Raw genomic sequence first — 21,476 nt, 5'->3', positions numbered from 1 at the left:
ATGTGTTCTACTTGTTGGTGGCAGCTGCTTTCATTTGTCCTGTTCAAGAGACAAAAGGATTGGACGGGGGGGTCGTTAAGTTTTCAGTAATGCGTTGACTAAAGGTTAGCAAACGCATATCCCTCGCTGCTATATTTTTGTGTAATTTAACAACTATGAAATAATACTAGCATATTCTACGGTATTCTTGAGTATGCACGAAGCGAACGTTTCCGAAGTTCCTCGTCCATTCTCCAGCTGGCGAGTTGCTTACAGTACCAAGAATCTCAACAGGGATGATGGTGTGCTTGCAGTTGTGGTGTAGGAATTTCAAGGCTTATGGCTCGAATAAACGATCCATAGATCCTATGCGTAACTTGTTGGCATTAAGTTCAGCTTCAAGTTCAGAGATTTCTTGCTTTTTGAGGATTATTTGAAGCTGATGGCCACGCAATTGAAAAAATGACCCCGATATACCACTTGGGTTTGGAAAATGCAACACACCTCATTATGCTTTGCTACCAATTCCTCTCTGGTGACCTGAACTTCTCGTAGCAAGTCATCTTTGTGTTTCTACGTTTGTTCTAGTAAAAGTCTACAAAGAGAAATGGAACATATACAGTACCTCCAAATTAGTTAACTTGATCTCACTCTCAAATTTCGCTTGTCCCGCCGCTCCCTGAACTCTCCGCGGCAAAAGTCTTTTGCTAACTCTCATCGAAGTATCCGGACCAGTGCGCGTCGGACCTGAAGATATCAAATTATCATCCGAGTCCTTCCACTGTGTTGAATTCGCTGGAGGGTGGATCTTTTTTCTACACATCTCATAAACCTTTTGATAATTATAACGCGCATGCTGTTCCTGTCCACAAGCGCAGCCGACTTTTCCATCTGGCCGACGCGTGAGAGAGATTTTTTGACCATTATCTGGTAGAGAGGAAAACATTAGCATATACAACCAAATAAAGGCGACGATGTAAGTTCACGAAAATGGAGGTAACCCACATCGAAGTTTATAGTCTTCTTTGTGATAATAATAGAAATGCAGTTTTTTCGTTCGAGACAGCTTGGCATGTTTGCAACCTTCGATGTTACAGACAAGCCTAAAGAGAAGCCGTCAAATCAGATAAATGACAAGTGCCTCAAGTTTCCCTATCGGTACAGTATCTTTGGTGCGGTATACTCACATTCTTTGCGAGATAGATCTACACGTAGCCTCTGGATGAGTTGAGCTGCGTTGTGCAGGGAGAAAAACTTCTGCTCACTCGATGTGGTGATTTGGGATATCGGTTATTTGTTTCAGCTATCTGTAAGCTCTCTTGACGTGCTAGAGGATATTTGAGAGGGAGAAGTTATCGATGAAAGATTGGAGCGGCAACGAAAAAAAAGACTTAGAGTTGGAGAGAGATTGTGGGAAAGTCTTGTAACGTGACTACTTTTTGCACTGTGCCAACAGATAATTGCAGCGTATACTTCGCGTCGATCATGCCTCGAGAAATTGTCACAGTGCAGCTAGGTCAATGTGGGAATCAAAGTATGTCTGCGGCCTCATCGCTTACAAAGTATACTCAGTTATCTTTAGTGGGCTCGGTTTATTGGCAACGGCTCTGCGCTGAACATGGGATTAGCAAGGAAGGCATCCTCGAAGAATGGGCTACTGAGCCTGGAGACCGAAAAGACGCGTTCTTCTATCAAGCTGACGATGAACATTATATACCACGGGCAATATTAGTTGACCTTGAGCCTCGTGCAAGTGCTTAACGTGTTTATCGTTCCTAATTTATTAACTGATGAAACCAGGTTATCAATAATATACTGACCTCACCTTACGCGAACCTGTACAATCCAGAAAATATCTTCGTGTCTAAGGATGGTGGTGGAGCAGGGAATAATTGGGCCCAAGGATATGCTGCTGGAGAACGGATATACGAAGAGATAATGGAGATGATTGACCGAGAGGCTGAGGGTAGCGATTCGTTAGAGGTACGTGTATTATATCTCGTCCCGAAATATTTGTTCATCCCCCCAAGGGCTTCATGCTCGCACATTCGATCGCTGGAGGAACTGGGTCAGGACTGGGCTCATTTGTTTTAGAACGATTGAACGATAGATTTCCAAAGAAACTCATCCAAACATACAGTGTTTTTCCGAATGCACAAGAAGGAGATGTCGTTGTCCAACCATACAACTCTCTCCTTACGCTAAAACGTCTGGTGAATCATGCTGATTCGGTTGTGGTACTAGATAATGGAGCGTTGGCACGGATTTCATCAGAAAGACTTCATGTTCAAACACCTACGTTTGACCAAACAAATCAACTAGTAAGAAATATCCGCAGTCAAGAGAGCAGTGTTCATTATCTGTCAAGGTAGCAACGGTCATGGCAGCCAGCACACAAACACTTCGATACCCGGGATACATGAACAACGATTTGGTCGGCATTATTGCGTCGCTCATCCCAACACCTCGATGTCATTTTCTCATGACATCCTATACGCCGTTCACCAGTGATCAGATCGACAAAGTGTGTGTTATCCTTCAAAGGTCAGTTCCTGCTGAATGATACTGTTTGACAGGCCAAACCCATAAGACGCACGACGGTGCTTGACGTGATGCGACGTTTGTTACAACCCAAAAACCGCATGGTATCTACAACACCAAGTAAAACTGCTTGCTATATCTCTATTCTCAATATCATACAAGGGGATGTCGATCCTACTGATGTAAGTACCAAACGTCACAGAATGGTCAATTGCTCTAATTTTGGTCACCGGGTACTCTAGGTCCACCAATCCCTTCTGCGAATTCGAGAAAGACAACTTGCCAACTTTATCCCCTGGGGTCCGACGTCGCCACAAGTCGCAATCACAAAACGTTCACCTTATGTCGCCACCAATCATCGTGTCAGTGGCTTGATGCTTGCAAACCATACTAGTATCGCATCTGTACGTTGTTATTTCGACACAAAGTTATTATAGCTGAATCTTGGATACATTTATAGCTGTTCAAGCGGATGTTGGATCAATTCGATAAGTTGAAGAGAAGGAACGCGTTCTTGGAGCAGTATAAGAAGGAGAAAATGTTTGAGAATGGGTTGGAGGAGTTTGATGATGCTAGGTGAGGAATGAACACTCTAAACTCAATGGTCGAATGTTGATTTTTGTTTTGTAGGGCAACCTGTGAAGAGCTGCTGAACGAATACAAATCTTGTGAAAGTCCTGACTATATCTCATATGTAAATCTCCTCCTTACTTGATGCTTTTGCCTTCTGACTTAACCGTTCCTTGTTGCAGGGTGCGGCAGAAGGTGGACAATAGGAGTCATTCGGTGTATTGTAGCTCTTTGAACTTTTGGTGATGCTTGATATTTGTAGTGAGCGTTCTGTATGTACATTAATATATGTACAACTAACTATGTTGTGTTGAGAGATGCAGGATTGGGAGAAGGCTGGAGGTCGGGTCCCAGCTCCTAAGAGGTATGCACGGTTAACTGCAAGGCCCAAGAGCGGCCGTGCAATCTCACTGGGCTCGGATTGAATGAGGAGTGTCGCAGCACTTGAGCTCATGACGAGTATCTGGAGGGATGCCATAATTAAGAACAGGGTGACACGAGGGTCAGGAGCGGGTCAGGAAAGGGTCGGGTCAGGAAAGGGTAAGGAAAGAGAAGCTACTGAAGCTACACTGGTACTGCGATTCTTCGACGGAAGCGAGTCGATGCATATCACATCACATGTGGACTCAAGTTTGCTAAAGTATGCTGCCTCTCAATTCTTCGAATTACAAACTACCAGATTGCCATGTACTCTCAAGTATATTTCCTTGATGTGAGGGGCCCTTTGCCTAGATGCATAGTATTAGCAAAATGTATGATATCGTTGAGTCCATATTTTGATGACCTCGGACCAAATTCACCGATAAGTTGACGGATGGCTACGGATGGAAGTTTCGAGAAACAAAAATGCATAGCATCCAAGAAGACTATCTAGTACAATATTCCAGGGACGACCTCACTACGAAAACAGAAGTCATGAATGGGAGGAAAGAGGAGCCATTCATGACTTCTTAGGCCCTCCCAATTTTTCCCCAATCTGTGAGCCTGAACAAGATGAAAATAAAGTTAAATGGAAGGTAAGTAGGGATGTTAAGAAAACCGTACCACGTAATTTCACACCAAGGACGCGTTCTAGTTTGCCAAGGATCTGAACGCTAGGAATGGCCTTTCCTGACTCATATTCCTGCATAACCGACGGCTTCTCGTTGATTTTCTGCGCCAGATCTTTCTGAGTTAACTTGAGCTCTGCACGAGCAGTAGCCATGGCCTGGAATAAAATGTCATATTAGTATGTAGAGGAAACAACAGGGTCACAGTGAGGATGTCAACGCACACGGCCGACAGAGGGTGCAACTTTGGGTGGCGGGGCAACTTCGTTCTCCCGATCGAGCTTGGCAATCTTTTGGTGGTCAGTTCCTAGTGGAGGGAGTGAGGAGAGGCATGAACGATAACAAGAAGCCACGTACCCTGGTGAGCCTTGTTCGAACCACCGGTCGTCTTCTTATCAGTGCCCACGACAGCGCCTGACCTTCGGGCCTAGAGTACATTGAATATGGCATTCTACCACATTTCGCAATGATATAGGATACGTACAGCTGTACAATACAAAGGTCAGAATTTGCCACCCAGTACCAGTACTTTGTATTCCACGTACCATTGAGGTCGGAATCTTTCTTTGTGACTTTCGGAGTTTGTCTCTTGGAGCCAATAACAACTTGTGCGTCCCATTCGTCGCTCATGATGAATATATAATACAGGCAAGAATTCTCCTTCTTCTAAAGAATCTAAAATGCGAGAGGTGGTGGTAGCAGTGAAAGGGTGTGTGTTGCGTGTACGAATATAGTGTTTATATTCTCATGCTGTGTGTGCTGACTCATGCCCTCATGTCGGATGCGAGATCATTGACTTGAGCGCGGTGATATCTGCTTCAAATCTAGTCATAAGTACATAGCAATACGGGCAGAAGGAGGAAGACGTAGAATAGAAATAGAAACAACCAAGTGAAAGCTCAAAAAATTCCGGGCGGCAACTTTGCTTGGAGAGCTTCTTCCATGATCATAAGCAGGCAGTAGGCTACTAGGCAGTCTCCGAGTCTACTTTTGCGGTATTTTATTCAGTGCCACACAAAGTCAAGACTCCGCTCAGGCAATATACTGACATTTAGAGAGACGGTACTAATTGTAGACGTTATGCAAGACAATATATCATGCCAGACATCGCGAGCATGTCTTGAAGAAGAGGTTGAAGGAGGAGCTAAAGAGGTCCGAGATTGAAACTTGAGATTAGAGAATCTAGCCTGGCTAGCCACTGTCAGTTCCTGTTAGTTCACGACGATAATTTCTATCGTGAATAATTCTGAATAATTATTCAGTCTGAGTTTAGGGAAACGACTTGCATCACATGATCGTCAACACTGTTCCTCGTCATCCATATCTCAGCACCTCGCAGTAATGGTCCTTTATATATACCATTTTATCTTCTGAATCCGCTATTGGTTCAGCTCAAGACTATTCTGGTGGGATTACACCCCAAACAGTTCTTACCATGTCCCTTCACTGTCCCTTGAATAACCGAATCCAAGTTCAAGGACGCAACTCCTACACTAGATCTTCCTAGAACTGGAATATCAAAGAAGATCAAAGAGTAGGGTAACCGAATATATTCCGAGTCTATCAAAAGCAGTGCGGCACTCTCTAATGAATACCCTTGAAACGCACGCTCAGCTACGCTCAGGAAAATCCATCATAGGAAATTTGATAGATAACAAGACGACATTGTAGCTTGAAGAATCCGGTTTCGATGTGTTGGATCAAGCCAATCGATTCTACTGTCAGCATGACTGTCGAACCTCCTCCCGTTGTGCTGATGCCGAATGTTCAAGTGTCTGCCTATCGTGCAAAGTATTTCAGGGGAAGGCGCGGACGAGATATCTTTGATCGATATGGCGGGCTTTTTCCGCGGTATCGGCGAGAGTAAGTACAGGAGAAACAGCTGTCGTGGTGAAGGTCTAAAGGACGCGGGAGGCTGCTCCCGAGATTGGCTGTGGGCGTGTCGGTGTTGCTTTCTTCATGGGATGATGAATGTTGAAGAAGTAAGCATCAAATAGTATCGGCGAGAGATTTTGCACCCCTTTTGGAGACGCTTGGTGTCACTCGAAATCAAAATTGGTGACCAGAGTGACGGCTATGTGGTGGCAGTAGCAGGCTTTCGATGAGGAGGTGGGTTCCTGGTTGTTCCTGTGTACTTCTTTTAATCACATCGATGCCATCTTGGGCCTATCTATAGTTTGGTATATTCTTGCCGACGAAGGTCGTTCAATTACAGCCTAAAAGTCAGGCACATAAAAGGACACTTTAAAAGAGGCTGGCTCTGGTTGGGTACGCAATGGATAATATATCTTTGCCGAATTTGATGTTTGATGAACATGCGCCGGTCCACACCTCGCACCGATTTCTCGTTTGTTCTCTGTTATGTATTCCTCGGCTTCAGATACCACTTCCGCGACGTACCTGTCTTGGATACAGCTTCCTGCCGATATTCGACATCTCACTATCTCGATGTCTTGAAGAGTTGACGGAACCACACATGGGATTCAGAGCATAGTATAAAATGTTTGCAATATGGCGGGATCAACTCTATTTCTCTCTTTCCTTTTTTCTCTTTCATTTTAGGTCTTCATACAATGCGGTATACCACTTTGACCGTCTTAACGGCCCTGTTTGGGAAAGTTCTTTCTACACCGGTCAGGCGAACCTCAGTCACAGGTATGTGATGCTTTCCCGTCGAGTCCTCTTGCATGTACAATGTTGATCGTTCAATTTTAGGAATCACATCTGATGCTGCCGCTTTCGCACAGAGTTCATTTGACTACGTGATTGTCGGTGGGTACACATTCCGTAGCTAGAAGAGAGAATACCTGATATCTCGATATTTGCATAGGAGGAGGCACCGCGGGTCTTGTAGTAGCTGCTCGGTATATCGCTCTCTGAGATGACGTGAAAACTTCACTGACTGTTATCAAACAGCCTCAGCGAGAACTCCGCCGTAAACGTTGGGGTAATTGAAGCTGGAGAGTCTCGTTTCGGCGACCCTTACGTTGATACTCCCGGTTTGACCTGATTCAAGTAACAAACAGCTTATGAGTCAATCTCATGAACAATCATAGCTTATCTCGGGGAAGGATTCTTCAACCCTCTTTACGACTGGGCGTATGAGACTGTTCCTCAAGCCACTCTCAATGGGAGGAGTGTCGCACTCAACCTGTAAGCTATTCAATCCCTTCGTACCTAGTCAGTCATTATGAATCTCACTGGTTTAGCGGAAAAATGGTCGGCGGAGGGAGTGGGCTCAATTTCATGATCTTCGGACGCGGATGCCAAGGTGACTACGACAATTGGAGCCAACTCGGAATTGACGGAGGTTGGGATTGGGCTGGATTGCTCCCTTACTTTGAGAAGACAGAAAGTGTCACATCTGGGCCTTCAGTTACCCCCTACAACTTGACCGAACCTTCTGGAACGGGGGCTGGCGAAGGGAAATCTGGGCCGCTTCCTATCAGTTACAACAACTTCTACAGTGAAATTGAGGGTCCATACGCTCAGGCTCTGTTATCTTTAGGGGTACCTCAGAATGCTGACCCTGTAGGTTTCCAGTAGTCAATCACCCTTTTGATCTCATGGGTTTTTCGTGGGTTTATAGGATAATGGCGACACGACTGGTCTGTTCAATAGTGCTGCTAGTGTCGACGCTGCGACTGGAAATCGAAGTTATTCTGGTCGCGACTACTTGTTACCCAATGTCGGTCGATCAAACCTCGCTGTGCTGACCGGAGCTCAGGTAGGTATTCATGAGTTCTTTCCCGGATGAATGCTCAAAAGTCGTGGTTGAAGGCAACCAAAATACAATTTACTCAAAACGGAGGAAATGCTACAGCGACTGGCGTCCAATTCACCGCTAGTGGAACCAGCTATACTGTGTCGGCGGGTAAAGAAGTTATCCTTAGTGCTGGTAGCCTCCATACACCTCAATTACTCGAACTTTCTGGTATTGGTGACGAAGCCCGTTTGTCTGCTCTGGGTATTCCGGTTGTCGTCGCAAACTCAGACGTCGGGGAGAATTTGCAGGTATGGTGCTTCCTACTCGTCATTCATTACACTTTTACTGATTCACTGAACAGGATCACCAAACCATATATTCCGATTTCTTACTCACTGATCCCGACATCCCAACCATCAGTGAGCAATTTCACCCACATTATCCCCGCCTCATTGTTCTAAGCAAACGTGTAGACACACTCTTTTCTAATGCAAGCTACGCAGCCACGCAGGAGGCGCAGTAGTAAGTTCTTTCGATTTCAGTCATGTTGGACTCTTAGCATCAACTCTTGCATCTAGCCTCACCAACCACACTGGTTTCTTTACATACACTCCTTCCGCCGTCTCCTTCCATCCCCTACAACAGTTTTGGACAGACGATGATCTCCAAACTGCACTAGCTCAGCTCCAAACCGAAATAGCACAAGCCAATGTCAGCACGTTCATCAGCAAACAATACCAGCTCCAGATTGACAGTATTCAGCAAGGTCAATTGGCACAAATGGAGTTGGTGTTTCTTGCTGGTCAGAATCACCCATTCTCAGTGCATGTCAGTTTCTCATCAATAATTCTATGTACACCAGGGGTTCTCGGCGAAGCTTCCTCGGATCAGGAGAACTTTGTGAACTTAGCTAATTTTGCTTCGGTATGGCATCAACGAAACATATTTACTCTATAGCTGATGGAGAGTTGACAGAGGCCTTTCAGTCGTGGTTCCGTCGTGAGTTTTCACCCAGTTGAACTGACCGAAATAAAGACTCCGTTTTGAAGCACATAAATACCACTGATCCCCTCGCGTCCCCTCTGATTGATACTGCCTACCTGCAATTCTCATTTGGTAAGGAAAAATTTGCCTTGTAGAGACCTGTTTGTCTGAATAATTATTTACAGACAAAGAAGTACTTGTGAAGGGTGCTCAGCTCAATCGTAATCTTACGCAGATCGCTCCTCTCTCAAGCTTCATCTCCAGTCCCTTAAACCCTTCTGCGGACGTATCCACAGAAGAAGAATTTGAAAAGTACATATTCATTAAAAAACCTATGTGAAAGGATTACTCACGCAGTAAATGCAGCTTCATTATCGACAACGTCAGTACCGAATGGCATCAGGTTGGTACTGCTTCCCTTGGTCCTTTTGGAGCAGGGGGTGTTGTTGCTAGTGATTTGATCGTCTACGGGACCTCCAATGTTCGAGTTGTAGATGCAAGGTCAGCGTTGAACTTATAATCAATACGGATTCCAATACGAATAATGCGCCATATAGTATCATGCCCATGCAGATCGGAGCACACATCCAAGCAACTGTCTACGCTATTGCCGAGAAGGTGAGTGTACGCAAAGGAACTATTATCATAATGCTTAACAGAGAATATGCTTATGACCACAGGCTGCCGACATTATCAAAGCTGCTCAGTAAACCTTACATCCTCAACACCAACACGGACTTACATTGACCACTCCACATCTTTATATCTCCAGTTGACACTCCTCTCGTTAATCACTGCATCCCATGATATTCTACCCTTCATTTGGAATTTATCCTTGCTTCACATCTATCATACGATCGACTTTTTATTATTATCTTTCTATCCCGGGTTCTGAATAATTGCTTCATAAAATACCACTCTTCGCCACTCAAAGTTAACTACTCAGGAATGACAACTCGTTGTTCCCGAACTCAATTCAGTGCAAGCGTCATTAGTATATGATAGAATTTTGTTTCCACCGACTCAGGTGAGAAATATGCTATCTTTTGTGACGGTTTGTGGTCGGGTACAGAGGTTAGCTAGAGGCATGAGGAGATTCAACGCGAAGAAACGAGGTTGTACTGAACGCGGAGAGTGAAAGCACTGCTGCATTATTATTGGGTAAACCGTAAAGAGCAGGGCAATGCCAATAGGATACTTGCTTTATATATAGCTACCTGCGTCTATTATAGGTTTGGGTTCAAGCCCAAAGATTTGATAGAGTCCAAAGTGATGCATCTTCAATGAAATTTGAGAATTGGCATCGTAGGAGGATTAAGTGTAAAATGTTTGGAAAGGTTAATGAAAGAGAACCGGAAGGGGTTCTGAGGGGTTCCGTTGAGGATCCTTGCTACACACGTTGCAAGGAACAAGCCGCAGTTCCATACTAGCCGATCTATCCAGACCTGTCCGTAATTTCTGTGAAGCGACCGGGTGAATACTGTAGTATGCAAGACTCGAGGAAGACAAGGGAAGACACCTTTTAACCTTCCTTTCCGTTGATGCTTATCGCGGTTTGACAAGGAGAGCGTTAGGGTATAGTTTCAGAAGGTTCCTCGAGCTTCATGGAACAAACCATTTTAAAGGCTGGGTTTAGTTGGATTTGAATCTTTGAATTCTTGAATCCTGCGTTGGATAATGAGCTATTGGCTAATCTTGTTGGCCACTTGAGGCTATTTTTGTAGACGAACGCCACCCCGGTTAAGTAGCTGCGGTTGCGAAAAGTTGTATCAACAAATTCACGTTTTTGTTGGTTTCCAAGGATATGACAATGATTGTTAGGCCAGAACTCAGCCAGGACGAGCCAGAACGATGTTGAAGAATTGCACGTGGAATGATAACAACGCCAATAATTTGTTTTGATCACCACCATCATTCATTCATTCAATTGAGGCTGGGCTCCCGTTGGCAAGTCCCATCTTTCTCTTTCCCTCTTACATCTCTTTCGGCTTCAAGGCTCTCGGGCTGACTCTCCCCTTTTTTCTTCCCTTTGCATTTGCAGTTGCGCAAATTGTGCAAGGCGTTGAGCGTCCTTTCTTTCAGTCTTTACCTTTCTCTCCCAACTCTCGTACAAGTTTGCCCGGTGCTACAGCCACCTCTGTACCTTCAGTGCATCTCTGGGAGTGCCCTTCTTTGTCGATATAACCAACGTCTCGCCTTTGGCAAGAAACAATACACTTCCGGTGGGTGAAATTGTCCTGAGAATCGTTGGAAACATTTGTTCATGCTGTGTATAGATCTAATCCTTCAAAGTTCTCGCAATGGTTTCCAGAAAGCTGATGGGGTTTTGGGCTCTCTTTGATGTCTGCTTGCTTGCCGCCGGAGTCGTGTCGATCATCTTCTCCGTTGTCTACCGCAAACAGGACATTCTTCTGAATCTGACCATCTCAAAGGCCGATTTGACTGGTGCGTACATCTTTGTCGCTATGCGGGCGCTCATTTTGTCTAATAATACATAATTCCAGCTGCCTTGGTTATGGGTATCATGCTTGTCGCAACGTTCATATTCTCTATCGGCGCTATCATCCAGAAGAACCATGTCACGATAGGTCTTGTCATCCTGAACTACATCCTTGTCGCGGATGCAGTTGTCGTGCTTGTCATTGGAAGCTTTGTTTGGTTCTTCTCCCTGCAGCAGCGGAACAATTATCACGCATTATATGTGGAGCTTCCTGCGTCTAGTCGTGTTTTCATCCAGGACAAGGTACAATATCGCCCTCTATACAGATAACCTGTCTCATCTCCGTACAGTTCAGCTGCTGTGGTTATTTCAATGGTTCTGACGCAGTTGAACCCTCAACTTTCTGCACATCTTCTCAGATCGCGTTCACCAATGCCCTCGACCCCTCCGATGTGAACAATGCCGATAGTTTCTGTGTCACGAAGGTTACTGCCTTTACCGATTACACACTCAATCAAATGTTCTCGTATGTTTTTTTGTATTGCTGACTGTTCGACACAGTAGCTGACTTTGCGTTACAGGAGTGTATGATTATCTCTTTCGCTAGGTTGAACAGGGTAGTTTACTTATGATCCCAATTTTAGACCTACGGTTTCATGCCTATCGTTCTTGGACTTCTTCTCTTCTCCCTTTGTGTTATCAATAAGGTATAACCTGCTGTTTTCATCCGTCCATTTGTATGATCTGATAGCCCAATACAGAGGAAAGAAGACGAACGGTTCAAGAAGATCGACGCAAAACGCGGTGGCAGAGGCTTCGTTTAAAAACTTATCCTTCGGTCACATCGTTCAGCCATCGTGGTGTACTACAGTGAACGTACTCAGTGCAACCGAATCTGATGTCCTTCAATCGCCCGTGACCACTGGTCCTAGACGAATCCACTCATTGATGTCTCTTTCTACATGCATTACTCTTTGTTAGATTGTCTCCTTTTCTTCCCCCATTCCGAAATCTCTGTATTGTACCGGCGCTCGTTGCTATCCGACACTACTTACATCTTTTCCTTCGCATCTCAAGGCCTTCTAAGATTCTCATCTTTGCACTTTTTTGTACTGCATAATTTTTGCCAGGTGAATAACGAGTTTGGGCCAGCCCTTATAGCCACTCCTGCTTGTGGGAGTAACTGTTGAGTAAAAAAAAAAGCATTTCCACTGCTTGAGGCGATTCATTTGTGCGGATATCACCGCTGTTCTTGTAGTCTCGCGAACTTGATTTTTGTGCTCACGTCGCTTCAAAAGGAAATAATCCGATGTTTATTCCGATCTCCCATGCCCAAAGCCCGAAAACGCAAAGCTCCCATAACAGGCATTGGTACAACCTCCGATACGAATAGCAGCAAATCTGAATCAAGTCGTGCTGTCATTCGGCGCTTCCACGTATTGTTGAAACAGCAAACTCAGCTGCAGAAATCAATTATCCAGGATATATCGAAGAAGACTGAATTGGCGGATGTCGAGCGCGAAATTCGAGAGCTTGGTGGGCTGGAGAGCTATCAGAGGATGTCTGTGATTGGACAAGGGACCGATAGAGGAGGCGGAAGTGAGAAGGTACTGATCCGTTGGTTGAAGGACAAGGAGTTGCATACGACGAAAAAGAAACTTCAGTGAATACCTTTCCTCTTTCGATTGTAAAGTCTTGCTAAATTATACAATATGAAGATTACTTGAAGTAGGCGCTCTCAAACCCGATAACTATGCAGGTTGCTCGTCGTGGATCCAGGCTAAACCTATAGATTTGAATTCTCGACATCCGTCTATTGTAGAACAAGATTTTCTGTTACTCGACCAAGAACAAAATTCCGAAAAATGGGATGTAATTAGTCTTAGCCTTGTACTGAATTTTGTTCCCGAAGCTCTGGATCGAGGTAAGCTTTACCTACGGATATTCTGTTGGTTATTATTAAATAGGTATACAGGGCGCATGCTTCGTCTCGCACATAAATTTCTACTGGAAGGCGGTCACCTATTCGTTGCTGTACGTATTCACTCTGAGTTGATTGCGCTCATTCAAACGGGGTTTATAGCTTCCTTTACCTTGTCTCTGTAACTCCCGTTATCTCAATTTCGATCGATTCACCGACATAATGCAATTTCTGGGATTTACGGAAGTTCAGCGGCATTGGCGACAAGGCGGCAAGATGGTTTATCATCTCTTTCAGAAGAAGATCGACTCCAGTCCAACTCCAAAGCAAAAGTTAACCGCAGTTCCAGAAAATCTCACCAAAAAAACTATCCTTCGACAAGGGAATCGAAACAATTTTTCTATAATCCTATAGTTGACGCCCATTGTTTAGATTGCCTAGACCGTATGTAGCAAATCTCGGAGCTACACCTAGCTACACAGACTTTGATTTTTGAGTATATGTACAAACAGAATTTGTAGAAAACGTACTCGAGCAAATTCTTCCATCTTAATCATGACATGAGGACAGTATTTTTCGAAATTGCTGTCTCTTCGTCGTATCATTTCGGAGAGTTTGTTGAGAAAACTCATCAGTTGCTTCTTGTCCGTCAAGTTTGATGCTCCTGGACCTTCCGAGCAGTGATGATGTTTTCGAATCTCGAAGTCTTCAGAATCATCTGGCCATAAGCCTGCCAGACTCTGTAGATGAAGCTGGATGGAAGTAGCTGATCCGATGTATGCTCGATCGAGCCCGTAGAAAGTTGAGATCATTTGTGAAGCAGGATAGTATCGTCCCCTAATGTCATCCAAAGGTACAACAGCAAGGTAGCCTGGTTTCATTATGGGGCAAAATTTGTACCCATGATATGCCTTTGGCATTCCTTCCAGCTCTTGTCCATGAATTACAGCAGCGTCTTTGTCGGCGACTTCATAAAGAACCCCTACAGCGCTCGGTGTATTTGGTTGAGGATAGTGAATAAATCTCCAAGCCATAATTTTCAGAAAAAGGCCTCTGGAAGATGCGCCGGTGAGTTCAGAAGAGTGTGGAAACATTCTTGAAAAATATTCGCCAGGTCCAGAAGGAGGATAGACAAAGTGGTGGGAAGTCACCAAATCTTTCCTCGCACTTCCTAAACGTACAAGATCTCCAATCTGAATGTACTCAGCTCCCCATCGCAGAAGCTCCATGAAATTGGAACATTCCAAATTTTGTTGTGATGTGAAAGAAATTTTTCCAAGTGCAGAATCATTTACATTCTCAGGCCGAGCCGGGAAAAATAGTGAAGGTTGCTTGAGAACCTCGTAAGAGGCTGCTCTTTCAAATACTGTAAGTAGTGCTCCTATATATGGAAGAGCAGCTATCACAAAGGATGGATTTTGAGAGAAAACAAGATCATTTTTCTCAAAATTGACTATTAGTGGTTCATATGAGGTTGGGGGGAGCTGGTGTAATTCAAGAGCAGATTTGAGAGTGTCAATCAAGTCCATAGACGGCATGTATGCCTTGAATGGAAGAATGTGGTTCTCTTGTACAAAGCAAGCCTGAGATTGTAAACCAGGCCCAAGAGGTTTGATTTTGAATCTTGCCATTCCCTCCACCACAGTAGAGGCACAGATCTCAAAAATGAGAGCAGGCCATACTTGAATGTTGACAGTGGATGATTCTATGATTTTAGGGTTCAAGGCAACCCAGACAATGTCACCTTTTTTGAAGTATGCATGAATTGCATTTGAGGATCTAGAAACCTGATCGGGTGGGTGGTCTGCCACTGAAATACACAAGGTGGAGCTGGAATTGGAAGGTGAAGATACTGGAAGTTTTTGAGCTCGAGCTCGGCGCTGCCTGGACAGATGTGTGCACACTGAGTGATCCAGATATGGACTGAGGAATAGCCAGATTGCATGCGGTACAAATTCGGATGGACTTCGAAATCCAGATATCCCAGAAGCATAAGGGGAGCCTACATATGACCAGGAAATATTATATGATGGATCCTCGAGTTTTATTCTTATTACCTATCAAAGCTGAGTACCACTCTCCGTGGCTTGTTGTTTTGTTTTTTCGTCGTTGTATTTGGATCAATTGATACCCTTGTGGCAAGTCGACTAGGGCACTGGCTGTTGAGTACATAGTCGGGAAGAGTCAAACACACAAGTACCAAGAATTATGACCAAATTACATACTAGTTGATTGTAGAATCTCAGCTTCGCGAAGGGCGTTGGTAAGGATTTTCAGCCATCTTTCTTTGGCTCTGGTGTCCGCTATCCGAATTATAGCTCCTTTTGCCTGGGCTTTGGATATGATCGTTGTAGCAGCAGTCAGATTTTGAACATCTGTACGAGGAAATGTAGTCATGTTTGGTGTAGAAGGAAAACAGCCTGAGCAATTGATTTCGGGGGGAGATAGAAGATGGCCAGAACAGAACTAACAGAACAACTCCGAAAGTGATAGACTTATTTACAGTTATTTACGGTAGCCTCAGCTTCTTCCTCCAGCCATCCCAACTCAGACCCCATTACTAATTGGAGCCACGCCGAAAATCCTAAACCAAATAGCTCCAAACGGTCCATCAGTTCACTTCTCACATCATCTGAAACTCGCGGACTTCTTCGAAATCGTCGACACAAACCGCTTCCACATGGTTGGAAATCCTTTCCAAGGTCCGAAAAGACCACGAAGAATGACCGAAACTTCACGATTCCACATAACACCATCCAATTACCCTCCACCTCTGATGCCTTCACCTTCTCTTATGATCATCTTAACTCTGGGACCAGCCAATAAATGTCAGATACTGAATTCAAAAGAGATGGGGTCGTAAAAAACATCATCGATTGTGAATTGTTTTCATGGAATATTACATCTACTTTCGACCTACGTCTTCAAATCTGCCATCAACTCGTGGATCAACCACCAACAAATCCTCGTCTATGTTTTGTTTTTGTTGATTTTCATGTACTGAAGAGGTCCTCATTTGTTTTCCATCATGAATATCGACAGAACTCATGTGCTCCGTCGTCGCAACATTGAGGTGATCTTGATAATGAGCCCTAGACCGCACCCATCTTACTGCTAAGTCAGCTGCATGTTTCCACTGCAAGGTAGCCTTGGAATTTGGTTGACGCTGAGGATGTTGCCGGTGCGCTTTTTCACGATGAACAGCATCCTTTGTGCCTTCGCAGAGATTCTCTGTAGAAGGATGTTCGACCATGCGTGCTAGACTATTCACGTATTGTGAACCTGTTGTAACCTGAGTCTAGGCAAAACAGAAGCGAACAATATTGGAGAAACTTGCCCAGTAGATATTTTCTGACGATAGAACTCATCGGCTGTCCGCTTTCATCGTCCACAAGATATTTTCGCCCTCGTAAAGCAGTAAAGCCGTCATGACCTTGAGCCATGTACTCTCTACTCACGATCTTGTACTGCCTACCTCCCTTGACACGTGGAATCGGTTCAGCATCGACCACACGCGGAGTGGAATACCCACTTCCACCACCCCCGTTGTATATACTGTCTTCCATCTCTTTCGTTAGCCAGATGCTTAAAATTCGGTGCCCGGGCTCTCTTTGAGAGTCCCACGCAACACGCATACCAGATACTACCGGAAATCGACTACAGGGGTTTGAGTTAACATGGAATATATCCCGGAGGATGAGGAAGTATATTTACCCTTCTTGGGCAGGCCAGGTTGACAGACCTGACTCGAGGGCATCCCAAATGGCATCCCCATCCAATTCTAGTACAACCAAAGGATCATCAAACGGGAGGATTTCCAGTATGTCTCCCAAGCTGATATTTCCTAATCAAAGTCATTCTTCTGTTCGGGCATATCTGCTGTTTCGCTCACCTGGCCCATATTCGGAGTCCCCACGAAGTGTGCCAGCACAGATAAGAACTGCATCGGAACCGCCGCATCCTTTGAGCGTTTCACAGTCGTCGTAGGCATGACGAATAATGTCCGCGAACCAATTACCTGCAGCAGACTGTTCGATGTGAGTAAGCGAAATATATAACACCTTCAAGTACTAGACCTTTATACCTCTTCAGTACGAATAATATTTGACCTTAGATCGAGCGTGACGATCGACTTGCAGACAGGCGCTTCGAGAGACTTCGAGACTGCAGATAGTAGACTTCGAAGCATCTGCGTAAGCTCCTCTGAAGATCTAGACCCAGGTTGAGTTACGACGCGCCGCCCTTAGATCAATGTGAGCGAGGATAAATCGAGTGGCACCCGAAACCCACCTGTGATCGAACTTACGACTTTCTTGCGTACGCTTCCTGCCGGTGTGGATTCGAGCGTCAAAGTGAAATCACTGAGATCCCGGAAATCGGTGCCACTTTTGACGACGAGTACATCGCCGTGGTCTTGTTCCGCTCCCAATGATGGCTGCTGGACATCATAACCTTCCCAAGAAGAAACTCCTTTGCTAATATAGTACATATGGTCATGCCCGCCGAGTACAATGTCGACACCGTGAAGACCAGCGATTGGTTTTTCTTGCTGGGCAGAAGGCGAAAGAGCGAAGAGGTCTTTCGCGATCTTTATGTCCTATATTATTCAATGAGTCCGAAATGAAGGTATAAACATCCTGGAGGACGCGTACGTTTGGCACTCTGAGAAGAAAATGAACGGCTTGTCCCTGTAGCTAGAAGTGATATTACCTGCAGTGGGTTAGCGCAATGATAATCTCACATTTGTATGGGCCATTCGGATCCCGGAGACGCGTCGAAAGATCTATTCCGACTTCCTTTACGTCCTTGTACACGAAGTTTTGAGGCCAAGTCGGAACAGTCGTGATCCATTCTCTAAACGCAAGACCTGAGGTTTATGTTGTACGGAAACTTGGAACAAGCACGTACTTCTCCACAAGCCCGATTACTCCGACGCGTATTCCAGACCGTTCGAGCACCTCAAACTCCTTGAGACCAAACGGTATTTTCATAGTGACAGTGTCGATGATGTTACTCAGAAGCCACGGCTGGAAATGGTTCATATTAGCCATAGACGCAGGCGACGCGAATAATTTGAACTGACAAAGTTGCAGTCTTTGATAAGTTCCGTTAAATGAAGATAGCCTACGGGTTATCGATTAAGCCAGTAGGAATCCGAAGCGCACAAAACAATGTAAATACCAAAATCAAAGTCATGATTCCCCGTCATGGATACATCTGGCCTTAGAAAGTTCATTACGGGTACCTAGTCATCCAGTAGTGACAGTAAAAACTTGTAGTCAAAATCGCGTTCGATCCAGGAAAGATAACTCACCATATGACTTCCGCGAGTAACAGAACTCTCTACGGAAGGCGAAAATACGTCCCCAGAGAAAAGTACCATTCCATCTCGTTTTCCATCTCCGCGAAGAGGCCATCCATCTCGGACGTTGTCCAGCCCAACGGCGAATTGAGTAACATCAATGGTATCTGGTGACCGAGAGGAAAGTTTCTGGGGTGAAACGCGGTACACGTCGTTGAAGTGGAGGATGTTTAGGGTCTTCGACATGGTTGTTTCAAAAACGGATTAGATATAGGGCTGCCGAGCAGGGATGCAGAACTCAATTCCAAGGCTTCATGACAGTTACTAAGTTATGTACCTTTAAGAAGTTCGTCCATGTTAGAAACGGTGACAGACATAAGTATACACTAATTGTAAAGAGGAAATATGTAACGAATTAGTAGACTATGTACCAATACAAAGTGAGGAGATGTTCCTCGACACTTAGCTAACGACCTCCAGTCAGATCTAGTTTGGCATTATGCACCTCGAGCTTTTCCATCACAGCCCGGTGAAGACTTGAGTTTTTGGCTCTTGTAAGGCCACCAGCATAGGATGCAGCGCCAGCGATAGGAGCTAAGTACGACGAAGCATCCAATTTTGGTTGCCGACTCATACTGGTAGGTACTATAATTGGCGTCTGTTTTGGTGGTGGCGGCCACTGACAAAGTGTTAGCAGGTTAACAGGCGATGAAAATTCACTGGAACCAACATTTCGACTAGGTTGGTTGAAATGAATAGCAGCCCAGGGTGGATAGTCTTTCTCTAACTTGATGATGTGTTCTTCAAGGAAGCGAAGCCGGTCTAATAAGCTCTGCGGAGCATAAGGTACTAAAAACATTAACGTTAGTGATGCTTCAATTGGATTGCGAAGGTCAATATACCATATCGGATGGCAAGATGATTTTCGATATTGATGAGACGGTCGTCGAGGCCTGGATGACGTTCCGAAGAAAGGTCTTTCACAACTGTAGCCTCTGCTTTTTCATTTTTGAACGCTGTCGCTTTTGCTTTACCTTTGTACGTGGAAGTCGAGGGAAGCACAGTGGTAGTTGTAGATCCAGAAACGTCACGACTCCGCATCGTGCGACGGAGAGGTCCATCTTCGTTTTTGACGATATCGTACTTAATCTGGGCGTTTCGGTCTATAGCCTTTGCATCGGTGCGGGCGCAAGATGAGGGTGACTCCATATTCGAGGCATCTGAGGAAGCCTCGTCTTGAGGTCGCAGATTTGCGAGTGACCGTAGAAATTCTGCACGATTTGACGCTTCGTTATTGGCGCGTTTCTGGGCCAAAAACGTTGAGATCGATTTTGTGAGCTGTAAGTGGGGGTTGAGAGGAATATACTTCGAGTCGGGAGGTAGGGTACATACAGAAGTTGGGGTCTTGGGTTCAGAACCATTCGAAAGACGAACATGGTCGATTTTACGATCCTCAAGAGACCGTTCCTCCAGCTGTCCTTGTTGGATTTTCTGATACAAGATGTAAGTAGTCCAGAACATGCAGTAGAAGTCAACATACATACCTGTATGTTATTTGCGAGTTCCTGCAATGCGCCAGGTACCTTCTGATTTTCCCAGTCGGAATTCAATACGAGCATATCACGCTCGAAGCCTCGCAGTGCTTGAGTCAGTCCAACACTCTCCATGAATGATTTGAGAGCATAGTCCCAATTTTTACATGGTTCTGGCGGCGAAGGTATTGGGCTCGGGGGTTTAGTTACGCTCGAAGCAAAATTGAGGGCTGCGGTAGTAGCTGCTGTAATCCCTGGAGTGGTAGAGGCAGCCAACCCAGCTTTTGGATGCGCATACAGGTATTGCTGCTGTGGATAAGGTGTTATAGTTTGCGAGGAAGTATAAGGATAGGCAGCCATTGTCCAGCCATTCTTCCAAGCGGGATTAGGGGCATACTGGTTGGGCAAGGCACTAGGTCCTGCTGCGGCGTTATTTGGCGTTTGAGTAGGATAGTAGGAAGGTAAAGCCCCGGCTCGCTGGACCAGTGGCTGAGGAGCGGCATTTGATTGTGATGGTTGTGGTGGTGGTGGTTTATCACTTAAAGCCATCAAATTCTAAATCTGCATCATTCTTTTCTTTCTAATAATCCCATCTTCATCACTACATAAGTAACCTTCAGCAAGTATGGATCATGGTGACCATAGCGGTCATAGCGGCCACGATATGCCAATGCCAATGTGTTCAATGAACATGCTGTGGTAAATCAGACTCTGTTGCCTAAATACAGAAGAGACCAGTGACTAAAGACCTTCTCAGGAATACCCAGATTGTTGACACTTGCATAGTCTTTCGCAGCTGGCATATCAGCACCAACACGGCGTTCGTAATCTCTTGTCTGGCTATCGTGGCGCTCGGTGTCCTCTACGAGTATCTCCGTGTCTTTCAAAAGCTAATTGACACTCGCATTGCTCTGTCCCTGGTCAAGGACAAGAGAAGCCGTAGTAGAAGTTCTAGCGGTAGAAACTCCCCTGAAATTCCTCTGGAAGAGGAGGGCCTCTTGTCCGGTAGAGTGTTCAAGGCAAAGGTGACAGGGTTAGTCTTTTTTCAGCCTCCAATTACTTTCCCAGTGAATAACGATATCTTCAACACAGTGTTCCGGTTCCCTTGCCTTCACGCATTTTTCGTGCTGTTTTGTACGGAATATCCGTTTTCCTATCGTTCTTCCTCATGCTCGTTTTCATGACTTATAATGTACGTCCTACAAGCTAGATTTCAGATCTGATCCCCTCCGCTCATGCTCTGCTTTTCCCAAAGGCATACCTCATTCTTTCCGTTGTGCTGGGTGCCGCTTTAGGGCACTTTATCTTTGGAGACAGTGTAGATCCGGATAGTATTCTTAGTACAGACGGAAAGGGAATGGCTTGTCATTGATTGAACTTGGTGATTTCAAATCTGAACTAGCAGTAACCCGTGCGATGCACAGCTTAATTACGCTCGGGGCGTCGCTCTGC

At 45.0% G+C, this 21,476-nt stretch overlaps 10 protein-coding genes across 10 annotated transcripts; 5 read left to right on the top strand and 5 right to left on the bottom strand.

The window, feature by feature from the left end:
* Window positions 1-129: 129 nt before the first annotated feature.
* On the bottom strand, window positions 130-1,414 carry C8R40DRAFT_871318 (uncharacterized protein). Its single transcript, XM_046236506.1, has 6 exons — window positions 1,245-1,414; window positions 1,167-1,197; window positions 985-1,082; window positions 605-906; window positions 484-552; window positions 130-418 (listed from the first exon to the last, which is right to left on the bottom strand). Coding segments are annotated over exons 2-6 (573 nt in total). The 5' UTR covers window positions 1,169-1,197; window positions 1,245-1,414; the 3' UTR covers window positions 130-316.
* C8R40DRAFT_871126 (gamma tubulin) lies at window positions 1,408-3,433 on the top strand. Its single transcript, XM_046236504.1, has 11 exons — window positions 1,408-1,513; window positions 1,562-1,728; window positions 1,780-1,962; window positions 2,010-2,300; window positions 2,348-2,503; window positions 2,556-2,702; window positions 2,763-2,924; window positions 2,981-3,096; window positions 3,151-3,214; window positions 3,273-3,351; window positions 3,406-3,433. Exons 1-10 carry the CDS (start codon window positions 1,465-1,467, stop codon window positions 3,294-3,296), a joined length of 1,359 nt encoding a protein of 452 aa, XP_046088957.1. The 5' UTR covers window positions 1,408-1,464; the 3' UTR covers window positions 3,297-3,351; window positions 3,406-3,433.
* A 242-nt stretch (window positions 3,434-3,675) lies between these two features.
* On the bottom strand, window positions 3,676-4,769 carry C8R40DRAFT_1224234 (multi protein bridging factor 1-domain-containing protein; the record flags this gene model as incomplete). Its single annotated transcript, XM_046233299.1, has 6 exons — window positions 3,676-4,074; window positions 4,135-4,297; window positions 4,364-4,446; window positions 4,497-4,566; window positions 4,624-4,625; window positions 4,685-4,769. 6 exons carry the CDS (start codon window positions 4,767-4,769, stop codon window positions 4,031-4,033), a joined length of 447 nt encoding a protein of 148 aa, XP_046088956.1. The 3' UTR covers window positions 3,676-4,030.
* A 1,633-nt stretch (window positions 4,770-6,402) lies between these two features.
* C8R40DRAFT_867474 (alcohol oxidase) lies at window positions 6,403-9,969 on the top strand. Its single transcript, XM_046236495.1, has 19 exons — window positions 6,403-6,407; window positions 6,520-6,794; window positions 6,855-6,911; window positions 6,970-7,003; window positions 7,056-7,138; window positions 7,196-7,292; window positions 7,349-7,670; window positions 7,729-7,866; window positions 7,920-8,153; window positions 8,207-8,264; window positions 8,319-8,367; window positions 8,424-8,647; window positions 8,708-8,769; window positions 8,821-8,844; window positions 8,895-8,961; window positions 9,015-9,141; window positions 9,196-9,330; window positions 9,387-9,447; window positions 9,510-9,969. The coding sequence occupies exons 2-19, from the start codon at window positions 6,713-6,715 to the stop codon at window positions 9,537-9,539; spliced, it is 1,884 nt and encodes a 627-aa protein (XP_046088955.1). The 5' UTR covers window positions 6,403-6,407; window positions 6,520-6,712; the 3' UTR covers window positions 9,540-9,969.
* A 941-nt stretch (window positions 9,970-10,910) lies between these two features.
* C8R40DRAFT_869840 (uncharacterized protein) lies at window positions 10,911-12,563 on the top strand. Its single transcript, XM_046236502.1, has 7 exons — window positions 10,911-11,051; window positions 11,106-11,274; window positions 11,334-11,572; window positions 11,620-11,795; window positions 11,851-11,854; window positions 11,914-11,976; window positions 12,031-12,563. The coding sequence occupies exons 2-7, from the start codon at window positions 11,130-11,132 to the stop codon at window positions 12,091-12,093; spliced, it is 690 nt and encodes a 229-aa protein (XP_046088954.1). The 5' UTR covers window positions 10,911-11,051; window positions 11,106-11,129; the 3' UTR covers window positions 12,094-12,563.
* Window positions 12,564-12,597: 34 nt separating this feature from the next.
* On the top strand, window positions 12,598-13,604 carry C8R40DRAFT_1039282 (nucleolus protein; the record flags this gene model as incomplete). Its single annotated transcript, XM_046223822.1, has 4 exons — window positions 12,598-12,932; window positions 12,988-13,193; window positions 13,245-13,303; window positions 13,353-13,604. The coding sequence occupies 4 exons, from the start codon at window positions 12,598-12,600 to the stop codon at window positions 13,602-13,604; spliced, it is 852 nt and encodes a 283-aa protein (XP_046088953.1).
* C8R40DRAFT_1167920 (uncharacterized protein) lies at window positions 13,599-15,587 on the bottom strand (the record flags this gene model as incomplete). The annotated part of the gene is made up of 4 exons (XM_046231103.1): window positions 13,599-13,664; window positions 13,721-15,192; window positions 15,248-15,349; window positions 15,416-15,587. 4 exons carry the CDS (start codon window positions 15,585-15,587, stop codon window positions 13,599-13,601), a joined length of 1,812 nt encoding a protein of 603 aa, XP_046088952.1.
* A 508-nt stretch (window positions 15,588-16,095) lies between these two features.
* C8R40DRAFT_1039488 (Metallo-dependent phosphatase-like protein) lies at window positions 16,096-18,738 on the bottom strand (the record flags this gene model as incomplete). The annotated part of the gene is made up of 12 exons (XM_046223840.1): window positions 16,096-16,472; window positions 16,510-16,847; window positions 16,905-17,034; window positions 17,083-17,218; window positions 17,275-17,432; window positions 17,481-17,787; window positions 17,843-17,852; window positions 17,901-18,044; window positions 18,099-18,217; window positions 18,274-18,314; window positions 18,372-18,435; window positions 18,505-18,738. 12 exons carry the CDS (start codon window positions 18,736-18,738, stop codon window positions 16,096-16,098), a joined length of 2,058 nt encoding a protein of 685 aa, XP_046088951.1.
* An 87-nt stretch (window positions 18,739-18,825) lies between these two features.
* Window positions 18,826-20,586, bottom strand: C8R40DRAFT_1235469 (uncharacterized protein). Its single transcript, XM_046233385.1, has 4 exons — window positions 20,037-20,586; window positions 19,885-19,983; window positions 19,395-19,830; window positions 18,826-19,341 (listed from the first exon to the last, which is right to left on the bottom strand). Exons 1-4 carry the CDS (start codon window positions 20,571-20,573, stop codon window positions 18,959-18,961), a joined length of 1,455 nt encoding a protein of 484 aa, XP_046088950.1. The 5' UTR covers window positions 20,574-20,586; the 3' UTR covers window positions 18,826-18,958.
* Window positions 20,587-20,694: 108 nt separating this feature from the next.
* C8R40DRAFT_1039334 (Ctr copper transporter) lies at window positions 20,695-21,396 on the top strand (the record flags this gene model as incomplete). Its single annotated transcript, XM_046223830.1, has 4 exons — window positions 20,695-20,723; window positions 20,782-21,057; window positions 21,117-21,216; window positions 21,280-21,396. 4 exons carry the CDS (start codon window positions 20,695-20,697, stop codon window positions 21,394-21,396), a joined length of 522 nt encoding a protein of 173 aa, XP_046088949.1.
* Window positions 21,397-21,476: the final 80 nt, after the last annotated feature.

The sequence above is a fragment of the Lentinula edodes genome (assembly GCF_021015755.1).
Source record: "Lentinula edodes strain Le(Bin) 0899 ss11 chromosome Unknown C8R40scaffold_8, whole genome shotgun sequence".
NCBI classification, from domain to species: Eukaryota; Fungi; Basidiomycota; class Agaricomycetes; order Agaricales; family Omphalotaceae; genus Lentinula; species Lentinula edodes.
Note: the sequence above shows the minus strand (reverse complement) of the source record. Positions and strands in the feature narration are given on the sequence as shown.

What these genes read in the sequence shown, in the direction of transcription:
- C8R40DRAFT_871126 (XM_046236504.1), top strand. Translation starts at nt 1,465, where the DNA reads ATGCCTCGAGAAATTGTCACAGTGCAGCTAGGTCAATGTGGGAATCAA. An exon ending in TAGTTGACCTTGAGCCTCGT is followed by an intron (nt 1,729 to 1,779) that starts GCAAGTGCTTAA and finishes TGATGAAACCAG; the next exon opens with GTTATCAATAATATACTGAC. An exon ending in GTCCTGACTATATCTCATAT is followed by an intron (nt 3,215 to 3,272) that starts GTAAATCTCCTC and finishes TCCTTGTTGCAG; the next exon opens with GGTGCGGCAGAAGGTGGACA.
- C8R40DRAFT_871318 (XM_046236506.1), bottom strand. An exon ending in AGAAGACTATAAACTTCGAT is followed by an intron (nt 907 to 984) that starts GTGGGTTACCTC and finishes CCTCTCTACCAG; the next exon opens with ATAATGGTCAAAAAATCTCT. An exon ending in TGGTAGCAAAGCATAATGAG is followed by an intron (nt 419 to 483) that starts GTGTGTTGCATT and finishes CGTGGCCATCAG; the next exon opens with CTTCAAATAATCCTCAAAAA.
- C8R40DRAFT_1235469 (XM_046233385.1), bottom strand. Translation starts at nt 20,573, where the DNA reads ATGGCTTTAAGTGATAAACCACCACCACCACAACCATCACAATCAAAT. An exon ending in AACTCGCAAATAACATACAG is followed by an intron (nt 19,984 to 20,036) that starts GTATGTATGTTG and finishes ATCTTGTATCAG; the next exon opens with AAAATCCAACAAGGACAGCT. An exon ending in TCATCTTGCCATCCGATATG is followed by an intron (nt 19,342 to 19,394) that starts GTATATTGACCT and finishes TAATGTTTTTAG; the next exon opens with TACCTTATGCTCCGCAGAGC.
- C8R40DRAFT_867474 (XM_046236495.1), top strand. Translation starts at nt 6,713, where the DNA reads ATGCGGTATACCACTTTGACCGTCTTAACGGCCCTGTTTGGGAAAGTT. An exon ending in CTGTGCTGACCGGAGCTCAG is followed by an intron (nt 7,867 to 7,919) that starts GTAGGTATTCAT and finishes TCGTGGTTGAAG; the next exon opens with GCAACCAAAATACAATTTAC. An exon ending in CTTTCAGTCGTGGTTCCGTC is followed by an intron (nt 8,845 to 8,894) that starts GTGAGTTTTCAC and finishes TCCGTTTTGAAG; the next exon opens with CACATAAATACCACTGATCC.
- C8R40DRAFT_869840 (XM_046236502.1), top strand. Translation starts at nt 11,130, where the DNA reads ATGGTTTCCAGAAAGCTGATGGGGTTTTGGGCTCTCTTTGATGTCTGC. An exon ending in CTCAAAGGCCGATTTGACTG is followed by an intron (nt 11,275 to 11,333) that starts GTGCGTACATCT and finishes ACATAATTCCAG; the next exon opens with CTGCCTTGGTTATGGGTATC. An exon ending in CCCTTTGTGTTATCAATAAG is followed by an intron (nt 11,977 to 12,030) that starts GTATAACCTGCT and finishes AGCCCAATACAG; the next exon opens with AGGAAAGAAGACGAACGGTT.